The sequence below is a fragment of the Brachyhypopomus gauderio genome, chromosome 15, assembly GCF_052324685.1.
Source record: "Brachyhypopomus gauderio isolate BG-103 chromosome 15, BGAUD_0.2, whole genome shotgun sequence".
Taxonomy (NCBI): domain Eukaryota; kingdom Metazoa; phylum Chordata; class Actinopteri; order Gymnotiformes; family Hypopomidae; genus Brachyhypopomus; species Brachyhypopomus gauderio.
Window position 1 is genome coordinate 44,547 of NC_135225.1, and position 19,675 is coordinate 64,221.

The 19,675-nt window shown below is 41.2% G+C and overlaps 1 protein-coding gene across 1 annotated transcript in view; it reads right to left on the reverse strand.

Annotated features, from left to right (window-relative positions):
* Positions 1–577: 577 nt before the first annotated feature.
* The window catches only part of frem3 (Fras1 related extracellular matrix 3), a 52,097-nt gene continuing 32,999 nt past the window's right edge, over positions 578–19,675 (reverse strand). Inside the window, exons 12-24 of the mRNA XM_076974731.1 lie at positions 19,471–19,601; positions 18,823–18,981; positions 18,162–18,465; positions 17,676–17,807; positions 16,854–17,185; positions 14,103–14,295; positions 13,638–13,742; positions 12,179–12,306; positions 11,885–12,019; positions 10,338–10,464; positions 9,886–10,073; positions 9,520–9,666; positions 578–4,063 (exon numbers count right to left, since the gene is read on the reverse strand). Of these exons, the coding sequence (XP_076830846.1) occupies positions 3,515–4,063; positions 9,520–9,666; positions 9,886–10,073; positions 10,338–10,464; positions 11,885–12,019; positions 12,179–12,306; positions 13,638–13,742; positions 14,103–14,295; positions 16,854–17,185; positions 17,676–17,807; positions 18,162–18,465; positions 18,823–18,981; positions 19,471–19,601 (2,630 nt within the window). The 3' untranslated portion in view covers positions 578–3,514. The remainder of the gene's footprint in view (positions 4,064–9,519; positions 9,667–9,885; positions 10,074–10,337; positions 10,465–11,884; positions 12,020–12,178; positions 12,307–13,637; positions 13,743–14,102; positions 14,296–16,853; positions 17,186–17,675; positions 17,808–18,161; positions 18,466–18,822; positions 18,982–19,470; positions 19,602–19,675) is intronic.

Genomic DNA, 19,675 nt, shown 5'->3' on the forward strand with positions numbered 1-19,675 from the left:
GTTCTTGTCACGTAGGGCTACGCGCCCCTCTCCCGTGTCGGTGTTGTTCTTTGCCCGGTTATCCCGCCCTGCGTGTCTGTTGCCCTGGTTTCCCTCTGTCTGCCACGCCCGTGTCATCATTGTGTTCAGTTGTGTCTAGTTTAGTCCTGTGTACATGTATCTCTGTGTGTCGCCCATTGTCGGTTATTTGTGGTTTGTTCAGTTTTGTGGATTATCTCTGTCATCGCTGTTCTGGTATTTTCCGTCTCCGTTGTGAATGGCTCTCCTGTTACGACTCCTGCCTGTCCTGTTGACCACTTGGACGGCTCTGCTATTTTGACCCAGTACAAACGACTTCACCTAATTCCCCTTATTAAATCTCGCTCTTCTCAGCGTTTGTGTCCACCTCCTCGCTCCGCAGCGCGCTACGCATTACAGTTCTTTGATATGAAGGAGTTCAAATTCCTTTTTGCACTTTTTTATTAAGCAAATGTTTTGTCTTTGTTCCTTATTAAGGACATGTTAATGCATTTATATGCAGAAAATATATGTATGTTGGTGAAATAAACATACAGATCTGAATTCATTTAAAATGTGTTCTTATTGAGAATAATTTGTAGTGTCTTTCATATCCAATTATTTGAAGTGCGTGGTCATGTGGCCCTCCAATAATAGTGCTGAAAAAATTTTGGCCCTCTTTATCATGGAAGTTGCCCATCCCTGGTTTAAGGGTTGGTTAGAGTTAGGAGTAAAGGTGGGTTAGGGTTAGGGATACCCACATCAAACAGTTGGAGTTCAGGCCCCTGAAACCACCACAAACATCTTCAAAGGTTTAATCAAGTCACCAATCATACTTGTCCATAGAAATGTTCATTGCCCCATCATTTTGAAGAAGCAACATCTACATTATTTCAAGCTCTCAGATCCCAGATATTCAAAGCGATTCCTCTGTTCTGTCCCAGACATGCCAACAATACACCAGCTGTGGGACCAGACCACCAAACCATCTTGCCGTTCCTCACCGCCTACAATAACTTTTCTCTGCAAGCTAACAGAATTAATAAACAAAATTTCCAGCAGGCTCAAGAAAAACACACACCATTACAATTCCTCCATTTGTTTTTGGCATACAGGAAAAATAAGAACCTACAGGACATATTGGTACATTACCCCATAGGATCTCCTCTAGTGACATTACTCATTTTGTTCAAAAGAGAATCCTCTGGACCAGATCCCAGGGCAATCTTCTGACTCTTCTTCTGTGTACAGCACCTACTGGTACAACATTTTTCACAATATGGCACAGCACATCTACACATAATGGCTTAAGAGACCAATCTACTTGGACAACCTGGCAAAGAAGAATAAGAGTATTGGGACTTATTCTTGGGAAAGGAAGGAGTTGGAAGCTTGGTGAGGGAGCTCTGTAAAACTGCACATTTATAGAGAAAAACTCAAAACTGTTAAGGTTTCTGAAATCGTCTCTAGACGTAGATCATAGCCTTCAGGTTTCATGAACAGGATTATAAATTTGTACAGCCCTCAGAGTTCCGTAGCTGGCACCAGGAGAACAGATTCACAACACACGGGTGTCAGGGAAGAGTTCCCAATTTTAATGATAATACATGTAGTTAAATATAGATTGAAGATGTGTCTTAACACAACTGGGTAAGAATAATAAAACATGTATGATTGGTGTTCTCCTTATCAGGAGAGGAGGCACAGTAGACTGTGTCAGGTCCTGCACTCCCTGGTCTCGCCACCAGAGGTCTGACTCCCCGGAGTTTTAGACAGCTCAGCTGTTTTTCATCATGATTGATTGACAGGCATATTTAAACCCACCCAGCCCTCATGCACACTGACATTCCTTCAGTGTTTGCATACTGAGCGTTTATTCCTGATTCCGTCTCTAGTGTATGATCTCTAACCATAACCCTTTGCCCTTCTGTTACTTCTGTACTGTTTTGGATATTTGGAATTTGACCTCTGCCTGTGTATTCAACTACATTTTTCTGGATTGACCTATTTTTAAGAAACCTGCACATGGATCCAAACCAGCCTCATGATTCTGCCTCATTACAGACTGGATCTAGGGGAAGTGGAAGAATACATGGAAAGACAGTCTATTAACAGTCTGATAGGAACCCCTAACATAAATCATATTCAGGCTGAGTCTGAACAAAAGGTACCCCAATGACCAGTGGCAGAGTATAATCTTTAAAGCAACTGTAGCATATATTAACACGTAGCACCATCAGCAGTGTATCATCTGTTCTGCTCCAAGTTTTAAATTATCTACATCCTGTTAGAGTTAGAAAACCTCAAAAAACAATGATCTTTTGTAGACTTTTGTAGTCTAAGCAGCTAATCAGCATACGGTGTCTGTCCACATGAAACAGGCTAATATTATCAAATATTTAGCTATAAATTAGGCTTTGATACATTTTTAACAAATTATATTATCTGAGACACAAATCAACAGTGTGTAACAATAATGTAACAACCAATACCTGTGCTACACCACTTTTCAAGTTGTACCTTCTATTGGCATTGCCCTGTCTGATGGTGTGTGTACATATCAATACTTGCATACATATTCAAGATAATTATCACATACACAAATTCTGTGTATTTCGGAACCACATATTAACACATCCTGAAAATGTATCAAAACTAGAGTCTGAATAGTTATGCACTTTGATTAAATTTCCATAGCACCATTATATTTGTCTCGTAGGAAAACTGGTGTGTGCTCCTGTACACAACAGTGTCATGAATATAAAAATACACAGATTTCTCTTATAAATGATTGAACAAGCTGGCTTTCCTACATCTATCTTCATCTGAAAACAGCAGACACATCCAAAAAACTTTAGAGATTACATTTAAAACAAGGAAACTGCAGTAAAACACTATTTTATTCTCAAAACAAATCTGAATCCCTAACCCTAAATTTAGGTTAAAAGACTGCAACCTATGCTGCCTAGTTTATCACAAGGGATTACTATACAAACTGAACCCTAATCCTAATCTCTAGTCTTTATAAAAGTCTCAAAGTGACCATTTTCTGGGAAATTGATGATCAGATTGATCATTTATATTTTATATGTGATATTTTATACAAAGTGCATAGGCACATGAGTATAAAAGGAGTAAAGTTAAAAACAGCAAAAACGCATATTTTGCTCATCACTTTGAGCTTTCAAAGCTTTTGAATAAGAAATGTTCCATTGTTTTGATCTGAAATTAATCTAATTAGTAATTCTTAGTGCTTATTGGGGGTTAAAAGAATGTTTACATAAAAATAATTGGGGCAGTGACCGAACCAATGACTGAACCATACATGGGATTGAATGCTCCCATTCTTCCAGTGTCTTTCTTCAGTTTCTTTGCATCTGTTTATTTGTTCTGAAGCTAACACACCTATTCTTCCAGTTGTATTGCTCCTGGGGAGGAAGACACCATAATGACATAATGATGGAAGTTTGGAACATGTCAATATATTTGTGGATAGGGAAGGCCTCAATGTCCATATCTAAACCTCAGAACTGTCCCCACTGTGTCTCATCCTCATAGCCTCTCTGCTGTTGCTGCTTATGTAGGCTGAGCAGGAAGAGGTGGAGTAAGGTGGATGCTCTTTCTCTTTTCTTTTATGCCGCAGCAAGAGAGCAACTAAAATCGCCACCAAACACACCAGAAGGATCAGTCCAGCCACGCCAAGCAGTGCGGGCAAGCTGGCAGACAGAGCAGAGTCAGAGCCAGGCACTTTACCCAAGCTCCCCTCCACCAGGGGGTGCTCCAGATATATCTCATGGCCCCATGGCTGATTCTGGCTCACAATGAGCCGATCGGACCGGTCAAGTGCGATGTGCTGGATATTTGTGCCACGATTGTTCTCCACACCAATGTCCAAAGCCTCTGGGTCAGGCGCTGCCCGGCGGTGGCGGGTCATGGCACCAGTAGGTAGGGCAGAAGAAATGCTGTGGTGGTACTCCAGGCTTCTCTTACCAATGCCACGGTTAGCATTCTCTCTGGAGCGGACCATGTATATCGTGTGAATGAACCATTCCCGACCAGCAGCAACCTAAAAGATAAACATTTTTATTTTATTTAATAAAAGTTTATTTTTAAAACAAAAGATTTTTTTTTTTCTATTTTTCTTTTGTATTCTTCTCCAATAATCAAGTTAAGTTGCCAATTGTGATTAACACCCCAATCAGAATTTGTCTTCCATTTACCCATCTGTGGGGTGAGAACACACACACACACACACACACACACACTAGTGATTGCTAGGAGGCTGTGGTACACACACACACACACACACACACACACACACACACTAGTGATTGCTAGGAGGCTGTGGTACACATACACACACACACACACAGAGGTGGGCAGTAACGGAGTACATTTACTTAAGTACTGTACTTAAGTACAGTTCTTGAGTATTTGTACTTTACTTAAGTTGATTTTTTTTTAATACTTATGACTTTCACTTCACTACAGTTGAATAACAAATACAGTACTTATCACTCCACTACATTTCTGTCCAGCTCTCGTTACTCGTTACTTCCACACACAACTCTCCTCCCCTCCCCCGATAGTATTTTCACAGGTGACAGCCTATCAGCAATCAAGGATGTGTCTGTGAGGTGTAAAATCAAGTTCGGTGTCGCTAGTCGTTCTTTTCCTAAATAACAGCAACATGAGCGGAGACGGCGGTGATGGAGCATGCCAGGGTTGCCAACTTTTCAAGATCGCTTGGAGGGAGATTTGAACCTGGACTTGGTGGCGAGTGTAAATTGTTGATCGGGGGGTGGCGAACGTTACCGGGGCGGTGAAAAATGGACACAAATTAAGTATTATGTCATCAACTTCAAGATGGCGCCGACCTATGGCGACACGGTGTTGCTCTCTTTGTTGGTGTGTTTTTTGGTACTATGTTTTCGTGTGGATTATGCTGTTGGACTAGTGAAATATGATAGACTTACACTCCTACACATTCGAGACAACATTGCAAACCTCCAGCCAGATGTGAATCTTCTTACTGAGGACATAGGATTAATCAGGTCGACGGACAGAAACGGCAGAACAGGACGCGCCGGCTCTAGGCTCCAGGGGAGAGCTAGGAAGCGTGGCAAAAGAGCTGGCGCTCTGGTCCGGCGCCGCTGCCAAGCGTGTTATTGTCAAATGTTCGCTCTCTGGTCAACAAACAAGACGAGCTAAAAATGCTCATAAACAGCAGACGGGTCATTGCTGACTGCTCTATCATGTGCTTCACTGAAACATGGCTCAACGACGACGTCCCGGATTTGACGGTCCACGTAGATGGCTTCACCCTCCACCGCGCTGACCGCACCGAGGCCTCGCTGAAGACCAAAGGGGGCGGTCTATGCTGCTATGTGAACCAACGGTGGTGTACGGACACAACAATGATCTCACGAACCTGCTCTTCAGTTCTGGAGACACTCACCATTAAATGCAGACCATTTTACCTGCCTAGGGAGCTGAAGGCCATCATCTTGGTCGCCGTATATATACCACCTCAGGCTCCCAGTTCAGAAGCAGGCCAGCTACTCTCCACCCAAATCACGGACATTGAGAATTTGTACCCGGACTCTACTGTGCTGGTTTTAGGGGACTTTAATCACGTCAACCTGAAACAATCACTGCCACGGTTTAAACAGCAAATCCGGGTGCCCACAAGGTATGATAAAATTCTGGATCAATGTTACTGTACGATTGCTAATGCTTTCCATGCTGTAGCTTGGGCACCACTGGGTCAATCAGACCATAATATTATTATGCTAATACCAGCGTACCGCCAGAAACTAAAAGCTGTCAAGCTGACAACAAAGACAGTCAAACAATGGTCTTCTCAAGCCATTTGTGAACTGAGAGACTGTATGGATAAGACGGACTGGTTTGCTATTAAGGAATCCTGCAATGATCTTAACGAGTTTGCGGAGGTCGTTAATGCTTATATCTATTTCTGTGAAAATGTATGCGTCCCAACTAAGACTGTGACTGTATACAGTCATAACAAACCATGGTTTAGTAGAGAGTTAAAACATCTTTGGAAAATCAAGCAGGATGCCTATAAGAGTGGGGATAGAAAGCTATACAAAATAGCGAAGTATAACTTTGATAGAGCGGTTAGGAAAGCCAAAACAGATTACAAACAGAAACTAGAAGCTAAACTTATGGCTACAGATAGCAAAGGGGTATGGGAGGGCCTGAGGCAGATAACTAATTATGCAGGTAAAAAATTGGTGGTCAGTGATGATCCTGAGCTGCCTGAGAGTCTTAATGAGTTTTACTGTCGCTTTGATAAGCAGCAAGATGTTATCGCTGGACAAACAATTACCAATCCCTCCAAACCCCCCTTTATTATTGAAGAACATGAGGTTAGACTCCTGTTGCAAAGACAAAATAGCAGGAAAGCTGCAGGACCAGATCTTGTATCATCTGCCATCATAAAGTTCTGTGCTAATGAATTAACCTCTGTTTTTACTGATATTTTTAACTGGTCATTGAGGGAAAACAGGGTCCCTGCTTGTTTTAAATCTGCTATTGTTATTCCGGTGCCCAAGAAACCCATTATCAGATGCCTGAATGATTACAGACCGGTAGCCCTAACATCTGTGGTGATGAAGATCTTTGAGCGGCTAATATGTGATCGCCTGTCCAAAATGACCAGCCTGGACCCTGGTCAGTTTGCATACAGGCCAAATAGGTCGGTCGACGATGCTGTGTCCTTATGTTTACACTCCATCCTGCAGCACCTTGAGGTCCCAGGCAACTATGCTAAGATTCTTTTTATAGATTATAGTTCGGCTTTTAATACAATCTTGCCCAGCAAGCTATTCTATAAGCTGCAGCAGATGGGAATTCATAATTCCCTCTGTAATTGGATTCTTGACTTTTTAACACAGAGATCACAAGTGGTCAAAATCCATAATAACACCTCAGAGGTCAGATTCATAAGCACTGGTGCCCCTCAGGGATGTGTGCTATCACCTCTTTTATATTCTCTGTACACAAATGATTGTAAATCACACACTGAGTCTGTTAAAATGATAAAATTTGCGGATGATACTCCCATCAGGTAGGAGGTTGAGAGCCATAACATCTAAAACATCACGTTTTCTCAACAGCACATACTGCAGCGCCATCAGGCACTTAAATAGCCTCCCTACGCTGCACCAACACCTTAAATTAAGCCACTGTGACTGACATATAGTTGTTAATACTTTGATTTGATATTTGCTATATATATTTATTATGTATCTTGTGTGTAATATGTTATTTATGTCTTTTACTGTGTTTTTATGTTTCTTGTCAATGAGCACACTGAAACAAATCCCTAGCAACTAGCACAAGTTGCATGGCAATAAAGTATTGAATCGAATCTTATTATATCGCGATCACCGGTGGTTGATAGATATAGATCAGAGGTAAATAAACTAGATTTTTTTCGGCGTGAGATATCGGAACTGTGGTGTGAGAGCGTGTGAAAACGGTCAAATGCGTGTGTCTCACGCTCAATGCGTGAGAGCTGGCAACCCTGGCATGCTCTTTTGCACCCATGGCCGTATCTCGACAAAATGTTCCAGTTTTTTGAACGGATGAATCATTCCTATCGTTTTAAATGCATGCTTTGTTTGCCAAAAACAAACTATATCACTGCATACCAAAATTCACCGTCCCACCTGAGGAAGTATATTACGGTATGCAGCCTAAATGTTTTGTTAAGTGACTATGTAGTCAGAGGAGCTTTGTAGTAAGTGTGACGGTGGGGTCGCGGCGAAGAACGAGACACACAATCCTTCACAGATACGTCACTTTACTTAATCACGGGTATTGCGCAATAGCGCACGAAGAACAGCGATACACACACACACACACAGCAACGTGTAGACTTTAGACATTGACGAGCACAGGACACTGCGCGAGCGCACATTAAATAGACAAACCACAGTAGCTCCACGTGATCACGAGACGATTCACAGGTGAGACTTATTAATCACACAACAAAACCCTACCCACGTATATACACTGACGCAGACAAAGCACGTGGACTACGTTGACACACGCCCAAAAGGGAGGGGCCGGGGTCCTCAACGTGACAGTAAGGCTAGTGAAATGACTTTGCCTGCTCACTCCACTGCTAGGTCTGCTAGGATCACTATAAATAATGTTAACATTATATTGGCAAGTAATTCAAACTACGGAAACATCAATAAGGGAAACCGTGTGGGTTAATCGAATCTTGTCAAATAATGTTTCCATTCTAATGTCAGTGTAGAATTAATGTCAATAATTCTAATGTGGCTGTGATTTCTAGTTTGAAAAGAGTTTGTTAGCATGTTGGGTGGCATGGAGTTGGTGGGCTTTAGCCATACTGCAAAAGGTTGTAGCAAGGTTAGACTACCAAGATGCCACACTGCTAATTTTACTTTGTCTTTGTTTATATTGAGTGTAGCATAATGTTGTATTGGATGACTGAATACCTAACTAGCAAAGAGAGAAAACCGTCATTTTATTATTGACTTTTAATATGGTAACATAATTTGCTTAAACAGGTTAGGCTAGGCTAATCAGTGAATTGTGGTTTTAGAAAATGTTTTTGTTCCTTAAACTAAAGTGTAGGTTAAACTTTTCTGCTACCACTACCTGAATGATGTACATCATTGGAATATGCCTTATGGATTATTATCAAAGACTGTATGAATATTATGCCCAAAGAGGATTTGGTAGGATGTATAATACTTTTAAACTATAACTTTTTTACAAATGTGACGGAAGGTGTACTTTAATACTTAAGTATTTTTAAAAGCAAGTACTTCAGTACTTTCACTTAAGTAAGATTTTGAACATGCAACTTTCACTTGTATCGGAGTAGCATTTGACCAGTGGTATCTGTACTTTGACTCAAGTAATGAAATTGAGTACTTCGTCCGCCTCTGCACACACACTAGTGATTGCTAGGAGGCTGTGGTACACACACACACAAGTGATTGCTAGGAGGCTGTGGTACACACATACACACACACACATTAGTGATTGCTAGGAGGCTGTGGTACACACACACACACACACACACACACACACACACACTAGTGATTGCTAGGAGGCTGTGGTACACACACACACACACACACACACTAGTGATTGCTAGGAGGCTGTGGTACACACACACACACACACACACACTAGTGATTACTAGGAGGCTGTGGTACACACATCCCTAGGGAGCAGTTGCGATTAAGTGCCTTGCTCAAGGGCACATCAGTCATGGCCTTGCTGGGAATCAAACCCACGAGCCTCACATCACCGGTTCTCTAACCACCAGACCATGGCTGCCCCATAATCAGAACACATCTTCATATTGTCTCTTCTTTACTCTTAATAATAATTCAGCAATTAAAATGTATTAAAATCAGCAAATCACACTAAAGGCTAAATATCTCAAGACCCCAACGGTAAAAAGAAGGCTGCATGGTTTCTTAGAAAGTAACTAAAAGCACTTCTGACCTGGAAGAGTGGAGATGAGGACAGGGTAAAGCCATCAGATCCAGACTGTTTAATCAGTGGAAGGGCACCTGGGGTGTCAATGGCCAGGGTGGCATCGAAATGCAGATCTCCAAAGGATGTTGCCTGGGTTTCAGGCTGGGCTTTATCCTAGAGGAAAGACAGACACAGTAACAGCAAACTCACATGTGATGAGGAACATTTAGGTAGGTCACTAATTGGGAATCCATACCAAGCAATAAGAGGCATTCTTTGTCATGTAATCGAAATGAATAATCAATCAATACCCTGCTCATTTGTAAGCTTTGATTTCTAGAAAAATCACTGTTCACATTTTGAAATACCCAGACATTAAATAAATTAGCATACCAAGATCTTGAATGTGTAGAGCAATGAGGGCGTGTCAGCCAGACAACCATACTCCTTATTGGTGGGGTTATACTTTGGCACATAGCCATCTGTGCCTGTGCAAAGAAAAACCTTTTCGATGCTACAGGAAAATGATTCTCCCAAGTTCTGCACCGGATCCACCATTACACGGCCATATATTGTGGAGCCTGCACAACAACCAAAAAGATTCATGCACCAGTCTCAGATGTGCTCACAGTAGTATTCCCAATATTACTTTGGTATGTACAATTTGCAATCACATGTTAATAGTAATAATACCAGTTAACACTTAAAAAAATGTGGGATAGAATCACTATTCCCAAGCAAAATCACCACATTAATTTTAAATGGCTGTAATAGTTTATATGGAAACAATCTGTTACACAGTAATGCATCAGAAATGTATTTATATTAATTAAAGGCCAGTTTACCTTCAGTAAAAGCTGCATCTGTGCCTTCTCCAAACCCCATGGAGCCATCAGACAGCCACAGTTCTTTTTTAGACAACAGGAACATCTGTGTGTTTAGACTGAACTCTGCAGCCACAGGATCACTAACCTGGGAAGGAAACGGAGGGGTCACAGGAGGAACAGCGCCGGAGCCCTAACCCTAACCCCTAACCCTGCAAAATGACCTCCAGCAAGCTACTAGTATCCATGTTTCAACACCATGCATGGCGATTGGCATTTGACAGAGAACACCAAGACTGGCAGATTTTCCATTGGCCCCCTGTTGTCTTCAAGGATAAGAGCAGGTTCACACTGAGCACATGGGACAGAACATGTGGAGAAACGTTCTGCTGCCTGCAACATCCTCCAGCCTGACCGGTTTGGCAGTGGGTCAGTAATGGTGTGGGGAGGCATTTCTGTGGAGGGCCACACAGACCTTCATGTGCTCATGTGATCTAGGATGTGCTCTTTTAGTCTTCCCTTTATTTTTTATATACACACTATATTGCCACAGTTAGGGTTAGGGTTAGGGTCAGGAGCATGCCCAGGTGTTGTAGGGAGGTCAAACAGGCACGTGGAGGCCACACACACTACTGAGAGTAATTTTAACTTGACTTGAGAAATTTCCACTGAAGTTGGATCAGCCTCAGTCATCAGTCATTTGATTTTCCCTTCATTTTGAGTATGATTCCAATTACCAACCTCCATGGGATAATTTTGATTTACATTGATCATTTTTTGTTATTTTGTTCTCAACGCATTCCACTATTGTAATAAATTGTCACAGTAGTTAGTTTGGGATCCGGGCTCAGGGGAGACGCCCACTTCATGACACACCTCCACAACACCACTCCTTCGATCCCAATCACCTGATTATTAATGCAGCACACCTGTCTCTAATTCTAGCAGTTGTTAGCCTGCCATCTCTTCATCGTCAACCTGAAGCCTTTTGTAATCCTTTTGTTTAAAGAGTTTGCACTTCTGCTGTGCATATCATGGACAATAAAGACCTTCAAATGCCTTTAGTGCCTTCTGCTGCTTTGCCCACATTACATAAATAACAATTTTCAACTGGAATATTTTATTTATTGAGATCTAGGATGTGTTCTTTTAGTGTTTTTAGCAGCCCATTCTTTCACAAATATTTGTAAAAACAGTCGGCATGCCTAGGTGCTTCATTTTATACACTTGTGATGAAGTGATTGTAACACCTGATTATGATCATTTGAATGGGTGAGCGAATACTTAGCATGAAATACACACAAAGATTTAAAATAATTAAACCTGATTTTAGTTTAAGAGACTAGGACAAGCCTCTTTGTACACAACCCATATCTTGGGTTTGGGTTAAGCTATATAATACTTCTATACATTTATATACCAGATTATGTATGTTAGGTATATATGTAATGGGGACTCAGACACTTGTAAAGCTGCTTTGTGACAACAACTGTTGTAAAAAGTGCTATATAAATAAAATTTGGTTTGATGTTACAGTGTTTAGAGGGAATACTGGACATTGGTCTGACCTGCTGGAAGCGGATGTCCATGTCGAAGGTAAGTGGCTCTCTGGGGTGGCACACGGGTGGAATACTGAACTCTCCATGAGGAGCAGCACTACAGGGAATCAGCTTCACTGTGTAAGTACCAGAGTAGTCTCTAACCTACACACACACATACACACACACAACCTATTGTTTCCTTGCTTGTGGATTATTGTGTTGTATTTGGAATGTGAAATATCAGAGCAAAGAACACACACAAGAAGAGAACATCACCATACATTTATATGAATAACAATGTCTTAGTCACCAAGTACTCACAGCAAAGTCAGAGACAAAACTCCACTGCTGCATTGGTTGGTTGTATGTGGGCTCAGTCCGAACCAGAGAGAGTGTGAATGTAAGCCCGGGATGAGCAGCAGACATCACCATGGATGAAAGGCTGCTGCCTGAATGCCAATAGAATGATTACTTTAGCCATACCCTGCAGACGCAGTCTGAATTTCACAGTTAACCCACTAGTAATACACAACATTTATAAACGTTTATATGCAATTCCGCTCAATTACCCTTCAAGAATAAATTAAATCAAGCACTGATGCTACAATAAATAATGTTGAAATATGCAGAAGCCTGCAAGAACTGTTAATACCAAAAACCTTTCTACTTGCATGACTTGCAAATTCATCACATAAACATCTGTAGGAGCCATAATTAAAATCTTGATATTTTGCATATATTTGTTGGCTTTTGTGTGAGTGTGTGCCCTCTATAGGTGATGGGCTCTACCCTATACATTTGTGACTGAGATGCGTGATGGGAGAGGAGGCAGACCAGCAATACTGTCATCCACCTCCAATACCATCATCCACCTCAAATACCATCATCCACCTCCAATACCATCATCTACCTCCAATACCATCATCTACCTCAAATACCATCATCCACCTCAAATACCATCATCTACCTCCAATACCATCATCCACCTCAAATACCATCATCCACCTCCAATACCATCATCCACCTCAAATACCATCATCTACCTCCAATACCATCATCCACCTCAAATACCATCATCCACCTCAAATACCATCATCTACCTCCAATACCATCATCTACCTCAAATACCATCATCCACCTCCAATACCATCATCCACCTCCAATACCATCATCCACCTCAAATACCATCATCCACCTCCAATACCATCATCTACCTCCAATACCATCATCTACCTCAAATACCATCATCTACCTCCAATACCATCATGTACCTCAAATACCATCATCTACCTCCAATACCACCATCCACCTCAAATACCACCATCTACCTCAATACCATCATCTACCTCAAATACCATCATCCACCTCAAACACCATCATCCACCTCCAATACCATCATCCACCTCCAATACCATCATCCACCTCAAATACCATCATCCACCTCCAATACCATCATCTACCTCCAATACCATCATCCATCTCAAATATCATCTACCTCAAATACTGCCATTTAACACTCTCTTTAGATTCTTTGGAAACTGTGACTCTAGCACTGACTCTTCTCCTGCGTGGTAAAGACAATTGGAAGCTGGAAACAAGGACAAACTCAAAACTGTTTTTCCCATTACAACATCCATGGGACTGACTGGATTTAATGACCCTGTTTGTACTACACACAGGTTGCTACACGGTTGCAGGCTGGATGTAGCAGCTAAAATAAAAATGGTAGAAATCCTAGAGTGACACCCGCCTGTGGGAATGAGAGACAGAGACTGTTTACCTGGGTGTGACATGACAAACAGCCCCCTGAAACGTGCCTCTGTTTTAAAGTTTACAACCAGACGTCCCTCCTCGTTGATTCTCATGCTGGTGGGGTACACAGCACCTATCAATGTGATTGCACAAAATAAAAAGAGTAAATCAATAAAAGTGATAAATGCCATGAGACAAGTAAGGGACAGTGACAAATATATTAATGTCAACTATTCACTGTCATGCTCACATTATGAGAGTATTGGGTAATATACAGAAGTGCTGACAAGACTTGAGTGTCTTGGGTGAATTATCAAATGCTATCCTCTAGGGTTAGGGCTATCCAAGTCAATGTTTATATCCAGATTAAAATGACTATAATTAGTATTATATTAGTATTAGTATCCTATGACTTATTGGCACAGTTGATGTATTTTAAAGGAGTCTGGAGATAACCAGTAGATTGTGCAGTAGATGTGTGCAGAAAGGCTACCTTGCAGTTCAGCCTCGGGGGGGCTACCAATGCCATCCTGCCACAAGATGGCAGTGTCGTACACAAAAGTAAGTCGCAGCTCAGACTGAAGGTCAAAGTGCTGCCAGCCACCAACAGCAACAGGAGAGTGGAACACGTAGGAGACGAAGAGAGGCACCCGGAGAGTAACATAAGATTGGACCAGATTCAGCACCTACACACACACAGCACACACACATAACACAAAACACAAACACCCATATTAAGAACATCAACATAGCCAATAAGGAAACGGCCATAGGTGTCCATAGCTGCCTAAGTAAAGAGGTAAGACTTTTCGCAGATATTGTATGCAAGTGCACATACATTTAACAGTCTGGACCATGTAAATGGACAATGACAAAGCTTTTGTTGATTAATTAATTTTAAGTTTGCATTTTAAATTTTAAATGATACAGAGAGGTTAAGAAATTTTGATACATCAACCTGATCTATGTGTATTTGTGTATATGTGTATTTATGTATATATGTATATGTGGATATGTGTATGTGTGTATATGGATATGTGCATATGTGTATTTGTGTATATGTTTATATGGCTATATGTGTATTTGTGTATATGTGTATTTGTGTATATATTTATATGTAGATATGTGTATTTGTGTATATATTGGTTTGTGTTTATGTGGATATGTTTATGTGTATATGTGTATGTGGCTATATGTCTATATGTTTATGTGTATATATGGATATGTGTATTTGTGTACATGTTTATATATCTATATGTGCATATGTGTATTTGTGTATATGTTTATATGTGTATATGTGTATGTGTATTTGTGTATGTGTATATGTTTATATGGCTATATGTGTATTTGTGTATATGTGTATTTGTGTATATGTTTATATGTGTATTTGAGTATTTGTGTATTTGTTTATCTGTGGATATGTGTATTTGTGTATATGTGTATATGTGTATTTGTGTATATGTTTATATGTGTATTTGTGTATATGTGGTTAGATGATTGTGCACTTGAACGGTTGAGAATTCATTGATTTCCTCTCCGCCCTCAAGTTTGTCTGTGTCTATGTGCATGTGTTTATGTGTTAATGGGCCGCCCAATGGAGGATGGGTTCCCTTTTGAGTCTTGGTCCTCCCGAGGTTTCTTCCTATTCCCCACCATCATAGGGAGTTTTTCCTCACCACTGTCGCCTTTGGCTTGCTCATTAGGGTTCTGGACCCATAGTATTGTTAACCTTGTAAATCCTGTAAAGCTGCTTTGTGACAACATGTGTTGTGAAAAGTGCTATACAAAAAATTTTTGATTTGATTTGATTTGTGTTAGTGCGTGTGGTTCTGTGTGTGTGTGTTCATGGGTGTGTGTGTGTGTGTGTTCGTGGGTGTGGTTCTGTGTGTGTGTGTGTGTGTGTTCGGGGGTATGGTTCTGTGTGCGTGTGTGTGGTTCTGTGTGTGTGTGTGTGTGTTCGTTGGTGTGGTTCTGTGCGTGTGTGTGTGTGTGTGTGTGTGTGTGTGTGTGTGTTCGTGGGTGTGGTTCTGTGTGTGTGTGTGTGTGTGTGTGTGTGTGTGTGTGTTTGTGGGTGTGGTTCTGTGTGTGTATTGTGGTTCTGTGTGTGTGTGGGTGTGGTTGTGTGTGTGTGTGTGTGTGTGTGTGTGTGTGTGTGTGTGTGTGTGTGTGTGTGTGTGTGTGTGTGTTTGTTTGTCGGTGTGGTTCTGTGTGTATATTGATTGGTGTCATTTTTCACACCTGTTGCTTTTCTCGTTATCATTATGTGTTGCACTTGTGTGTTGTTAATGTAACAGTATTTAATGTGGATAACTTGTGTCTTGTTAATGTAACAGTATTTAATGTGGCTCACTTTTGTCTTGTTAAAGTAACAGTATTTAATGTGTGTCACTTGTGTGTTGTTAATGTAACAGTATTTAATGTGTCTCACTTGTGTGTTGTTAATGTAACAGTATTTAATGTGTCTCACTTGTGTGTTGTTAATATAACAGTATTTAATGTGCGTCACTTGTGTCTTGTTAATGTAACAGTATTTAATGTGTCTCACTTGTGCTTGTTGCTCGTCTTTGTTCTAGCTCAGTCCCTGTAGGGTGTGCCTAAGTGTTTTTACAAATAATAGCTCATTGTTGCTAAGAATTAGCATGCTATTTAAATAAATGTGTTTGTGTGCAAACCAATGCCTCTACCTCCTGCCTCCCCCTTGTTACAACGATCTGCAGCCCTTAGTGGGATGTAAACTTAAAACCCTTCATAATTTGTGTCATTTCTGCCATCAGTAGGTACATTACTATGCATGATTCATCACATTACCATGCATGTCAACCAACATTATTTACAGATAACATGATGTCAGTCACTTTTTAACTCCACACTTTTCTGGTTCCAACATCCCAGTACAAATTGAGCTCCATGAAATACTGTTCCAGAATTCTACTGGAATTTTTAATTTACTTTTTAGGAAACTGTAGCAAACCTGAGTTTTCTTTTCTTGAGACTTTTTGGTTGTTTAATATCTGGAGGTAAACCTCAAAGAATATGCATTAATCATGAATAATGCTCTTGAGATGAATGCCACTCTTTTCAGGCATTCACTGAGGACCTTTAACCTCACATTTTTTCATTTTAAATGGAATGTGCTATACTCCAAACCACAAATTACAAAAGCACCTATTTAACTTGAACCCACTCATTAACAACAAATGCCAGCAGCCTGAAACCATGGTGTTCTCAGGGCAATTGACCTCACCTGCCCGTCTGTGCTGATGGATCCTCCACACTGATTCAGCAGCTCAGACATGTCGTAGTAGCTGCTAAACTCCCACAGACAGGCCTCGAGATTCAGGCTCCGGTAGAAACGCAAGGAGTTGGCACTGCGCATAGCCATGCTGTATTGGTATGGTGCCGTCTCACCAATAATCTCAGGGTTCTTGGTGGCATCTGTGATAAAACCGTGTCCTGTATGGATCTCGTTGAAGTCCAGAAGGTTGGAGCAGCGGTGGTTCCCGGCACGTGTGCCATCTGCACTCAGTGTCAGCTCAAAGTTTGAGAGCGGACGTGTGGAGATGACCGGCAGCATTCCTAGAGGAAGTGAAGAACAATGAGTGTGACTTTGACTGAACAGATGCTCTCTGTAGCAAAAGACCACTCCAGCTTTGAAAGGCCTCAATTTCATCCCTGCTCTGTCACACCTGGTTCCACTCATAAAAGGTTTAAAATTAACAAACGGATTACACCAGATGTTACAGCAGTGAAAACATTATATAGCCTTCCAGGAACACACCTCTACAAAAGGCTTTGGTCCGAAACTTCAAACCAGTTCAGAATTTACAAAATAAAGACCCTTAAACCATCTTCAACTACTTCATCTTCTAAATGCTGCATAAAAATGTTTTTTTAGAGAAGTAGGAGAAAGAGGTTCTTATCACACTTCAGAAAGTTTAATAAGTACAACAATAAACACTGAACATAATTTTTGGTGGATTCAGGAATGAGGTAAGTTTTTAACCCTTTTAACTTTTGTTCTTGGTTTTATCTATTGCAGCAAGATACTTGTGAAAATGACACTCACCATCCATATGTGGCATGGTTACTGTGAGTTTAATGAGGTTGGGATAGTCAGGGTCATCTGAGCCAGTGTAGCGGATCTTTGCGGAGAATGGCTCAGCACCGACAGTACCAGGAATACGGGGCTGGCAGAGGCCTACACAAAACAAATTAAAATATTATCATTTTGGTTTGCTCAATCAAGTTCAATAATTGTCTGTCTTCTTGGGGTGTTTTAGACATTCTGTGGTAAATTTGGAAATACTATACTAAACTGAAAATGAAAATCACTGGTGGCAAATTATCCTTTTAGATCTGTTCATTTAATTTAATCTATGGCGTTAGGGTATACGTTAAACACTGATGACTCTAGAATTTATACCACATTGAGAGGTTAGTTCTAGCCTCGATTCACCACATCTGATCCAGATTTTTCCCTCATGAAGTTGGAGTGGTACACACTCATTGATATGTCTTGTATTAACCATCAGAAATAGGAGCAGGAACTTACCCTCCTCAGAGCTAATGACCATAATGGTGGAGCTGAGCTCCAGCCCGGCATCTCCGTTAGCATTGAAGGCCCGGGCAGCACATTGTACGCGGGAGCCCGCCTGGAAGTAGATGGAGTCCAGTGTGATGGACTTGGTGTTGGTGAAGAAGGTGTTGGTGTCTACTTCACGCATGGGGCTTGTGACACCATCTGGACCACTGGGGGCGCTGACGAGCCACCGGTACTGAGTTAGGGTATCGTTAATGTTCTCCTCTGCACAGATGGAGCCTGTCTTGTCAAACTCAGAGTGTTTTGGGTTGCATGCCTAAGGAATCATTAAGAAGAAGTTGAAAAACTGTTCAAGAAATACTGAAGATCAGAGATACATTCCACTTCCTGAGAGTTTTTTTCATATTGTATTATTTTAAGGCTGATTTTAAGGCTGAGAATTTCTGCTTAGGCTGCTTGAATTACATGGCAACAAGGAATTTGTTTGTACAGTATATTCTTTTTTTTACCTCAGAAATTCTAAATTGAAATATGAACAATGAATTAAAAACACAAAATGTTGACAAGCACAGCATATTTTGTGTGTGTGTGTGAACGAGGATATTTGTGTGTGTGTGTGTGTGTGTGCATGTGCACATATAATTGTGTGTATGTGTGCGTGTATTAAACTCACCGTCACACACACCACTGGGTAGCCTGTGGGAGGATGAGGATGATCTTTTGCCCGAGCTGTGTCATCATATAGAAGCAGAGACACAACCTGGGGCACCGCCGGGAAGGTGACATCAGCTACACTGTCCATCTCTTCAATGTACACGATGGCTTTACTCATCTGAACAGGACAATGTAATTCACGTCAGTAAATCAGCCATGTCTCAACAAATCAGCCTCATGAAGATTCACAGAAAGAATCAACACTATATAAAAGCACAAGAAGCAAGTAGATGGTAAGTTGTGATGCTAGACTACACCACTGTCAAATGTGAGTGCTTTTGTGTTAAACATTGAGAGAAGTAATAGGAATAGGTGGTAACACTGCACTTATCTATTGAACCTTGTGTAGTAACCTGCCCAACTATATGTTGGTCATGCACTGTGAACTCTGTTTATAGATCAGTGCATCCTCTGAGACACATTCCTATATCACAGAGCAGAGGGACAGACGGCGGCTGTCTCCACAGGAGACAGTGACTGGCCCCTGCTGACATAGGCAGCTGCCATAAGACTATTTTAGTGAGTGAGGTTACCAGGTTACTGTGTGGATATGCATGTTTGTGCTGTGGAATTGGTGTTGATATTTATGCAGTCAGTGACTTCTGACCTGTGTCTCAGCCACCATGTACTCATCCGGCTTCAGATGGACAGTGAAGGCCTCACGGATCTCCCTCTGCCCATCATACAGAACCTGAACCATAACCACATGCTCCGTCTCCCCCTCCTTAAACTCAACATCTAAACACACACACACGCACACACACACACAAAAGCATACAGAGATATCATGGCTTAGCAGTGAAGGGAGAGAA